Source organism: Antedon mediterranea, chromosome 3 (assembly GCF_964355755.1).
Source record: "Antedon mediterranea chromosome 3, ecAntMedi1.1, whole genome shotgun sequence".
Lineage (NCBI taxonomy): Eukaryota > Metazoa > Echinodermata > Crinoidea > Comatulida > Antedonidae > Antedon > Antedon mediterranea.
The window spans coordinates 1,115,273-1,126,602 of NC_092672.1; the positions used below are offsets into that span (position 1 = coordinate 1,115,273).

The following is an 11,330-nucleotide window of genomic DNA, read 5'->3' on the forward strand; positions in this document are numbered from 1 at the left end:
ACTCGACCATTTCGACGGCTTGTACAAAATCATAATATTCAAGGTTTTTGAAAACGTCAGGGAAATGTGAATTTACACCAGAGGAGATATATACACGACAGAACACAATGTGACGTATGGAATGCACAACAAATAATTCGCAAACTATCACTTTTTCTCAAGGAATTGATAACTTAAACCCAAACGGTCAGTTTTAATTATTTTTACAGTATTGACTGCATGATTGTGTTTATTGTGGAAGGCGTTTTAGATGCGGCTTTTTTCCAAATTTTCTTTTCTTTAATTTGTTTCCAAAAAGCCTTGCGGAAATTCTCATTAAAAAGTGAATACATAACAGGATTTGCACAGCTATTTACATACGGTAACACAATTGCGATGTTCTTTAAATTTGCGTTTAGCGTTCCATAGTAGCTAACTATTTGATAAATAGCGAATAAAAGATAACATAAGAAATATACGACGGATACCATGACAAGTAACTTTGCCATTCTCCAGTGAAGTTTGACGGAATTGTGGGATTGGTAATGCTTCACTGAACAATGCGAGTCGATCCACGCTGAATCTTGAGCGTACCTTCGCATGAAAAGTACGATTCGTGCGTTGAAGAATGCGATGATGAAAACTGGTACAAAAAATAAGCAGACATTGAAGTATAGCGCTTTAAAGTCTCCAAACCAAGGTATATAATCCGGATAGACCACTTTGCACGCAAACGGGATTTGACCGTTGAATTTTACGTCCGCGTTGTCCAAATTGTCTTCGTATTTAGTCTATAAAAAAAGATAATATCAATTATCAAATATGATTAAAAAAATAAATAAACGAGTGGGGGGGGGGGGGGGTAAATGTTTCGACATTCTAAATACTCTCCTAAAGTTCACTAATAAAACAAAATGGTGAAATGAATATTTGATATTTTGAGTACAAGTCATAAGATTGGTTCCTACTTGGTCGCAACGTGACGTGTGAAATAGGCGCACCGCAAAACGACGCGCAATAATGGATCATCCGAACTTTTGATTGGACAACTCACTTGCGTTGCGGCGACACCGTTGCGTGCCAAGTGGAACTTTCAGCCTTGGGAAACCAAGCTTTAGGATTTGGAGCAACGTTCGTTCGATTTGGAGTAACGTTCGTTCGATTTGGAGTAACGTTCGTTCAATTTGGAGTGACGTTCGTTCGATTTATATAAAGTATGTGAATGGTGTATTGTAAATAAATTAACAATCAACTATAACAAAGCTAATTATATTTTATTTCACAATAAGGGCAAAATTATTAATAAGATAGGCTCACTTTTTGTTAACGATAAAGTAATTAATGAGGCTGAGACTGTGTCGTTTGTTGGAGTATCACTTGATAAGAATCTTACATGGAAAACTCATCTCAACAATTTATGTAAAACATTACGTACAAAAATAGGTATTTTTTATAAGTTAAGGTATTTTCTTTCTCAAAGTATATTAATGTTAATTTATTAATCATTTATTTTACCACCTATGGTATTGAAGTATGGGGAAGTTTAAGTTACTTAAACCAAGTTCTACTTATTCAAAAGATGTTCGTTCGCTGTGTTACGTTTTCTGATTTTAGAGCACATTCTATACCTTTGTTTAAGCAATTGTTGATTTTAGATGTGTTTAAATTGTATGAGTTGCATGTGCTTAAATTTATTTCCGATTTATTTTATTCTAGATTACCTCATCATATTATACTATACTTTAACTATGTAAACCATCCATTTAACACCCGATTTAATGACCCGTTTAATCTCTCGATCCCCTTTTGCCGTACGACTCTATCTCTAACCAATATAACATACCAAGGTCCCAAATTCTGGAATAAACTCCCAGTAAATATTAAGTCAATTTTATTTAGAACACAATTTGCCATCAAAGTCAAAGAACATTTAATAACCTTATATGATGCTTAGTTTTTTTCTAGTTTTTTCTATTTAAAAAACAAAAAAAAATGTGTATAATACTCTTCTATTACTTATTTCATATTCATATTGATAATGCCAGTGAGTTATTAATTTTCATTTATGTAATTAATTTTCTTCAGATTTTTCTTTCTCAGAAATGATAAACGTTCTAGTTTAAGTTTTATTTATTTTAAAGGCCAAACTCGATAAGCGAAAGCTTTTTTTTTTTGGTCTTTTGTCTTTAGTTTTGATTTTATGTATGTGAAAAAGAACTAACAAGAAAGAAAGACAATAAAGATTATTATACAGATTTGGAGAGACGTTCGACAGCAAGCCTATTGAAATCGTTGGACATTAGGCACGTAGTTGTCCATACAGCTTTTACATTGTAATTATGATTATTCAGTATCATAGGCCTATATGATAATGCCAACTACGATGATTGAAATATACTGTACTAATATGACATGTTTAGGACGACGTGAACGTTTTCTTCAATCTCATTTTATTTAATCAAATCGAACAACAACAGAATATTTTCGGTGATTAATTATGATTAACATTAGTTTGGAGTTTTGTCTTAATATTAGTAAAAAGATAAATATTTTGGCACATATGGCGTTTCATACGTATACTACTTGATTCGCGGTCGAAATATAAACAGATAAATAAAAGAAAAAGATAATACCGGCTTGGGACAAGTCTAGATTAACATTTGCCTTGTAAGTAAAACATTGCTGGGTAAAATGTTGTGCTATGCTGAAAACATGTTTTGCATTTACTCAGGAAGTTAGGCCTACATGGGAGAAAATTTAGGTAAAGTAAAATATAACTTTTTTTTTGATTGCCTGAAAGAGATAAAAAGAGTTATAAAATAAAGAAATCTGTGGTAAATTATACGTACAATGTTAAAGATTGAAAAACGTGTAAAAAGTTTATAACATAGAGGAAATTTTTTTTTCTTTCCTTATACTATTATATATGAAATGCAATGGTAGGAGTGAGATATCAGATGTACTGAAAGTTACTTAATGTCAATTATATTGTATTGTATCATTACATTACTCATGTGCAATGCATTGTAAATGAACATTTTATTGATGAAGAAATAAAAGTGGGTCGATCCTACATAAGACAAGAAAAAACATGTGCCTTGTAAAGTACAGGAGAATATGATTGAGTGTACGTCAGTACTGAGTACTACCGTCCGGGAATAAATTCGCAGAAGCCTAATCAAATAACATTCTGTACTTTGTTTGATTAAATAGTTAAAACATGGAGGTTATGCCCGCGCGCATCTCTCATGCGGTTTAGTGGGTATTAATCATAATTATTATCTGTAATTAGTCTCTGTGTTCCATTCAAAACAATTAGAATTGATGTCATGTTTTTCATGTAACAGTTACGTTTATCATGAGCAAGTACTTACGAGCCCATCGCGAGTAAGTACTCGTGAGCCCATCGCGAGCAAGCACTCATGAGCACATCACGAGCAAGAACTCATGAGCCGATCACGAGCAAATAGGCCTACTCATGAGCCGATCATGAGCAAGTACTCATGAGCCGATCACGAGCAAGTACTCATACGCCCATCGTCGTCAGCGGATTACTAACCTGAAACATCATTAAAACAGGCGCTGAAGTTACAATTGCCAAAGCCCACACAAAACTCAATGTTCTTCTTGTTCGTTTTCTTGTGAAATGTAACTTGTAACGTACAACGTGACAGACGGCAAAATAACGGTCCACAGCGATGGCTAGCAATATAAAAACAGTGACGTGAAAACAGAGATAACGACAATAACGGTGAACGACGCACTGCCAGTCATGTCGCCATAGAAACGGCCATGTTGACGGGTAAAATTCAGTGATGTGAAAGGCAACCACGATCATAGATAACATGTCACCTAGAGAAGAGGAAAAGGCAGTAATAACATCACGTAATCATCATTCAAGTTCTGTTGTTTGTATACAAGTCTAGTTCAAGTTCAAATTTATTCACATAATGCAAACATATACAACATATAAAAGATACAAGTGGTTGGAAATTAAGTAAATAATAGTTGCATTATGCCTGGAGAATACCATTTAAACCCCAAGGGGCTTTAAGCCTGGATCCACCAGAAAGAATAAATAAGTTAAAAATAATAATAATAAGCATAAGGTGAAGGTTAGCTACTGACAGACAGGGACGGACATGTACGACGATACAAACACGACAAGGACGACAGGAAGGACAAACTGTATTTATATGATTTGCCTAATTAAATTCAATAATAAGTTATTAATATGATCAAAATAATTAATTTACTTTATATTTTGATATTAGATAAGATTTGTAGTTTATTTTTAGAGTACTATTTGTTTTGCTATTAGTTATTGACGGATTAAGAGAGTTCCAGAGTAGGGGACCGATATGTAGTATAGAGTTAAGTATTTGCTTACTGTTATAGTTTTTGGAAATGTAGTTGTTTGCGTTCCTAGTGTTATATTTGTGTAGTTCGTTATTTTTAGTGAAGAAACCGTTGAAAGTGGATGGTAGTTTGTTATTTGAGTACCTAAACATGAAGAGGGCAGTTTGCAATTTATTAATGTCAAAAATGTTTAGGGTATTTAGGGTGTGAAAAAGAGGTTTAGAGTGGGAGAGGTATTTTGAGAGAGTGCAAATGCGAAGGGTCTTTTTTTGGAGTTTGAAAAGTTTGTCTATTTTGGTTGTTTCCGTGCTGGTCCATGGACAGAGAGTTCGATGTTTTGAGTTAGTGGCTGCCCATGCAATGTTGCAGTAAGAGAGATGTGGAAGTATTAGAACAATTATGAACTTTAAAGCTTGATTTCCATTAGAACTTAGGCAAAACGTATATGCAACACAACAGGATCACTGATTGGTCAAAACTCGTGTTGTACAGAGTGATGGGAAACAACGTAATGGCACTACATTACGTCACAAATGCATAGACTCCGTGGTAATAACGTTTCTAACGTAATACACTTTTTTTGTTAAACATTTTTATTATGAAATCAGTTCGGCAGCCACACATGATTAGGGCGCACGCAAAATACCTAAGTTTAAAATTTTACCGCAGTCCGAAATTACGGAACTGTGGTCAAAGAACAAATGCGGCCGGTCAAGCGCTGACTTCTGATCCCTCCAACATTCCCTCTCACTGGTTAGAAAAGACCGGTGTTTACTACAGATACTGCAGTAGAATCACTTCAGTATTTTAAATAAAGTATAAAAGAAGGAATTGTAATCGATAATACTAAGATTATGATGGCGATGACGTAATCCAGTTGCAATATGAACTGCTTCAGTTACTATCATTCATACATGGTATAGCACAGATAGGATTACCAATTTATGAGTTTTAACTATTATTATTTCAAGGACTTATTGATTGAACGGTCAAAAAATGAAAAAGCATTATAAAATTGTTCCATGAGTAATCAACCAGAAGTATAACGATTTACACAAATCACTGTCCAAAAAGAAGGTTCTCAAATCACACATTACAAATACTATAATTTAGTATTATCTTATATGTTACAATTATTATTTTAACCTATTTTAATATTTCTGTTACTAGGTCTACTTTACTTTAAAAACGAGAGCAACGAATTATAAAAAATGCGAACTGAATTTTATGAATTACATATTTTTCTTAGTAGTAAGTTCTGTATTAACAAAATGAATATTGGAGACACAATGCCTCAAGCATTGACAACAAAACGGATATACTGGTTATGATTATTGTAATGACTATTAAACTGATGAGGTTGTATTCGTATATAGTAGTGCTAGCTGTTGGTTTACGCAAAGCAATCTAACAATTGCCTTGGTTCAGTATGCAATAGGCGCGACTTGTATTACTGACGAAGTGAATTTAGTATATATCAAGCTTGGATCCCACTTGGACGGAACGCAAAAACGTAAGGACGCAACGCAAAAACGTAAGGACGCAAGGCAAAAACGTGAGGATGCAACGCCTACGTCATTGTATTGCGCCTACGTCATTACGCTGCGCCTATACGTCATTGCGTTCCACCTACGTCATTACGCTGCGCCTACGTCATTGCGTTGCCTCCGAGTGAGATCCAGGGATTACGCACACAAGGACGTAAGCACAATACAAATAATTTGACCAATCACAAGAGATTGATTAGTGTCGCTGGTCATTGATAAAACTCGTTTGCGTCGACGTCCTTGCGTTTCGTCCTATTGGGAAAACCAATCATTAGCACGGAGGATGATACAGAAACGCAGTTATTTTAATTTTATTTGTTTTATGCGTTGTATGTTACGTCCTTGCGTTGCCGGTTACGTCCTTGCGTTGCAGGTTACCTGATTGCGTTGTAGGTTACGTCCTTGCGTTGCGTTTTTATACAATGCTCGAGTGAAAACAAATTGGGAAACCACCGCATAGACCATGTGACAGAAAAAGTGAAAAAAAATTAATGAGAATCCAATTATTTTGGGCTATATCTAGGTGCTTGTCATTTTATAGTATAATAATATGTGTATATTAAAACTTGTCATTTGAATAGAAATATTATTTTATGGCAAACTATTAATAGCCGCAAGTAATATTGCCAGTTTAATGACTTTGTGATGACTTTAAAACGATATCAACAGTTTTTAACTTTGGTGGATGTAAATGGGGCATGGTAAAAAAGACAAAACATGTAGAGAGCCCGATATATTATGCATTAGTATAGTAACTGAATATTTAACGCGTTTATATAAGACCTGGTAAAAAGATGTATATTACTTAACCTAACCTATTATATTAGGCCTATTTTGATAGCAAACATGTTGATGCTGATTGGTAAATTGTCTTAAACAATATTTTGTTTTATAATTTTTATTTCAAACACGAATTATTTGGAACGTATTTATGACCGTAAATCATTAAAAATGTATTACATTTTGAATTATTCTGTTTAGATATAAATCCATTATGTTAATTAAAAATAATGGCAAAGATAAGTGCTTATGTGCAACATGGTACAGATCGAGGTTTTTTACCGTAGGCCTACAGATAATATGAATAATATATTGAAAACTCATCATGTATATTGTTCTTTCACATGAAAAGTACAAGTGGTAAGGAAACAATAGTAGGTTGTTGATGTTGGTATTAATTCCAAGTAAGACAAAATGCAAACTAAAACTTGGTTTTACCACTAGGACGCGCAACGCAGCTTGGTTCCCATTAAGCTTGGTTCCAACTAGAACGTAACGCAAGGACGTAAACGCAACGCAAGCGTTTTAACCAATGACAAGCGAAGTTATAGACAGTTAAGCTTGGTTCCCACTAGCAACGCAACGCAAGGACGTAACGCAACGCAAGTGAATTGACCAATCACAAGCGATGGCTTATTCGCTTGTGATTGCTAACTGTCTATAACTTTGCTTGTCATTGGTTAAAACGCTTGCGTTGCGTTTACGTCCTTGCGTTACGTTCTAGTGGGAACCAAGCTTTAGCAATCACAAGCGAATAAGCCATCGCTTGTGATTGGTCAATTCACTTGCGTTGCGTTACGTCCTTGCATTGCGTCGCTAGTGGGAACCACGCTTTAGAGGACACGCAACGCAGCTTGGTTCTCAGTTAAGCTTGGTTCCCATTAGGACGCGCAACGCAGCTTGGTTCTCAGTAGGACGCGCAATGCAGATTGGTTCTCACTAGGACGCGTAACTCAGCTGGGTTTCCATTAAATCGCGCAACGGCGAATAAGCGCAACGCAAGTAATTAGTTTTGATAATCACGAGCAATTGGTTAATTTGAAATAAAACTTCAATAAAATTAAATATTAGTAGAAATTTAAATAGTTAAATTCAACAGTGGACTCAATTTCTTTCGATGGGACAGACATCCCATCCAAAAGTGCGATTAAGTTTCAAAAGAACAAGAATAAGGGCGTTTTCAGGGTGGGGGAAACATTTTCAGCATTTAGAGAGAACGAGAATTAATACAAAAATGTATTCAACAATGTAATTACGGGGTCGAATGCCAACTGACTGTATCACTAGTCATTGTTGCGAAAGAAGCATTCGGGTTTATGGTATGATTAATTTCTATGATTTGAATAATTTAAGAAATGAATCGCTTTTGTTGTCAGTGACATGAATCGGGTTCTACAGCGAGTACCGTGGCCTATAATACGCCCGATGATAGCTTGATGTTGTTGATTGAGAACATTACCATGGTAATGTGAACAAAAACTAAATTATCAATTCATTCTACAAGAAATAAGTTAAAATGCATTGAAGTTATTATTGTACATCAGTAACGAGATACACGCTATACAAGTTGACGCGTTACATTTTATACAGGTTGACTCTTTGGCATCTATTTCAGCAACAAAAAAAAACGGTAAAATAAAAGATAGATATATCATATTCACTACAGGCCGATTTCTAGGCATTAAACGAACAATTAATATCAAATTATATTAAGCCATATGTTAGATAATAATGTAACATATACAGAGCGTATAGCTACCCTAAACGTAAGCATAATCGAAACTTATGTCCACACAGACGACGTGCTGATGGAACTTATGTCCTTTCACATGATAGGCCTAAAGTATAAACAACTCGCCAAGCAGCAACACAACAGTGTTTTTACGGAACTTACCAAATGTAAGATTGAGAATATACAGCGACGCATTGCTTCTTCGATATTCTTTCCTTGCGTAAACAAAAAGTACAAGAAGATTTCCGACAAGTCCGAAAGTACAAATCGTCGTAAAAAACGGCACTTCAAATCTGAACCACTCGTCGTCGTCAGCAGTCGTCGTAGGATCGACCGCCGTCGTCATGTTTTCATTATACGTGTATTCCATTGCATCGTCGTCGTGATGCTAATTCTTTCGTGCAGCTTTCGTGTTTGAATACAGTTGGATGGCTATGATAAATAAAACAAACAAGCCAACCTGAACGCTTTAACAATAAAGTTGTATGTTATTAGAGGGCGTCCCACAAAAATAAAATTTTCAACCACTGACTCTTCGCAAATCGGTAAGTGTTCGGTAATCATCGAGCATGCGCATTAATGATTAATCTTTAAACAGAGTAATGCATGATCTTATGGGCTGATACGACGGTCTGTAGGTTTTCAGTATTATAAGATGGATTGTTAGAAAAAACACGATTGGTACAAAATTTGATTTGCGCTCGATGAACCAAATTACGGAATTTAGTAGAGAAAAGGAGGACCAAGGCCACACATTGTGACGTCAACATCACGATTCACAATTTTATAATTGACTTTTGTACAGTAGGCCTATAGGCCTAATACTGTCAATTCCCTTTTGTATAAAACGATCGTTAATTCCTCTTTTTAGAGTTTGATTAAGCCTATAAGGTCAAAACTTAAAGAAACTTAAGCCATTATATCTCCCCACGTCAGTATCTAATACGCGCGCGCCGTTGTTATGAATACGTTACTGCCGCCGTCTCCTTCTGAAAACTACGGTTGCTTCCGTGAGTTTTTTCGACGTGCATTTCAAGATTTTGAAGGCTAAATTACTTTATGCAAAATGCAAATTAGAGGGTCCTCGATTTTGACATGAATATGCACATAGCATTGAAATATGGATTTTTAAAACAGATGTTAAGTTTGTAATCGTTGTCATTTTCACGTTCATCGTGTTCAGATTTTGCCGTTTACTAAAAGCTAAACACATTTAATTTACAGTAGCGTTAATATAATAATCTTTTCAAATGATGTACAAAATGAAAAAAGCATTCAACAACTTTATGAAATGAAATATTACAATGGCCTACTAAAAGCCTTAACACATTTAATGTACTGTAGGGTCAATATAATAATCTTTTCAAGTGATGTACACAATGAAAAAAGCATTCGACCACTTTTATGAAATGAAATATTACAATGGCACTATTAAGAATTGTTATTCGTTAAAAGTTTATTTAAAATGACGTCATATTTCACAAGGTCAAGTTTGCTGATTGCTTTGCAATTCAAATACGTTATTTAACTTTACTTTACATGCATGGTTGTACAATAAATGTCTTCGTAGCTTTGAACGTGTCCACAATAAAATCCAAAATATGAATTAATCTAAATGTAATGTACAAAAGCAGATCATCACATCCTATTTTCTTCTGTTCATCTATTATTAGATTGTTTCTGTTTCATTGTAACCCTGTCTTTTAGGAAGACCTTTTTTCTATCTATCTATATTTATATATTTTCTTTTTTCTCTTCTTTTCGTGGCTTATTTTATATTTTTGTACATATAAAAGGACGTGAATAAATGTTATATTGAATTGAATAAATACAGTTTGATAAGTCATGTTGAATTTATCGATACTGATTACAGAACAATTGCGAAATAAAAAACCTGCCTTGCTTTAAAAGACATCAATTATACAAAGCAGAAACAAAGCGACAGATTTATGCTTTTAACCAATCAGCGAAGCGTAACGATGGCTAGCAGCTACGACAATGCCGATTGGTTGAGACTATTATAGATTCATTGGTGACGCGCACGTGACAGTATACCAACGTACAATAATCAAAATCAGCATAGATTATTCAATACCGAGATTGACTGGGTTGAATCTGTCTCTCATTGGTACAACAAAACAAGAGACTTTTGAGTTGCATTATCTAAAGAAACAATTTCTTAATTCGTTTACACATTTTTACAAATATTTTTTTTAAATAAAATGAACATAAACTTAACAGTATGTTATCATATCTGATATTTGCTGGTCAAAATCCAACTCGATGGATTTCTCAAAGTCATCTATCTCAATAATTTCAGTTTCACATAGCTGCTTTGAAATCGTGCTGCTTTGGACGCTTATCGTTAAACTTGTTCTGGGCTTAGAGTTTTTAGATTTCTTGTTCGGTTTGCGACAGAGTACGTACTTGCTTTCAATAAGCTTTCTAATTCTTGCATTACAAGCGAAAGACACGTATATGAATAGTCCTTGTAGGCCGTTGAATACAATGAAGAAATACCAAAGTACGTCGGTATCGGTAAAAGCGGCAACACATCCAAATACCCAAGCAAACCCCATCACTGTCGACATCTTAATAAACACAGTTAACTCGTTTCGTTCACTTGGTATAGCTACTCTGCTATCTCGTTTAAGGTAGATAGATCGACTATTTTTACGCATTGCGTATACGGTTCTAATAAATAAAGTGAAGTTAACTAAAAGAATCAACATCAGTGGTACGAGGAAAGCTACCAAGAAGCCGACAGCCTTAGATATCCAACAGCTAAAGTGAGTTCCGTATCCCATCAGTCCGAGTTTACTGAAGTACAGCATGACGCATACAAGCAAGATACATAGCGGCATTCCCCAGGCGTACAAACAGTATTTACGGAACGTACTCCTAGATTTTGAATCACGTTTTGATACGAGTTT

The 11,330-nt window shown here is 34.9% G+C and overlaps 1 protein-coding gene across 1 annotated transcript; it reads right to left on the reverse strand.

Moving 5' to 3' along the window:
* Positions 1-203: 203 nt before the first annotated feature.
* Positions 204-8,901, reverse strand: LOC140043461 (somatostatin receptor type 4-like). Its single transcript, XM_072087975.1, has 3 exons — positions 8,560-8,901; positions 3,539-3,831; positions 204-770 (listed from the first exon to the last, which is right to left on the reverse strand). Exons 1-3 carry the CDS (start codon positions 8,765-8,767, stop codon positions 204-206), a joined length of 1,068 nt encoding a protein of 355 aa, XP_071944076.1. The 5' UTR covers positions 8,768-8,901.
* Positions 8,902-11,330: the final 2,429 nt, after the last annotated feature.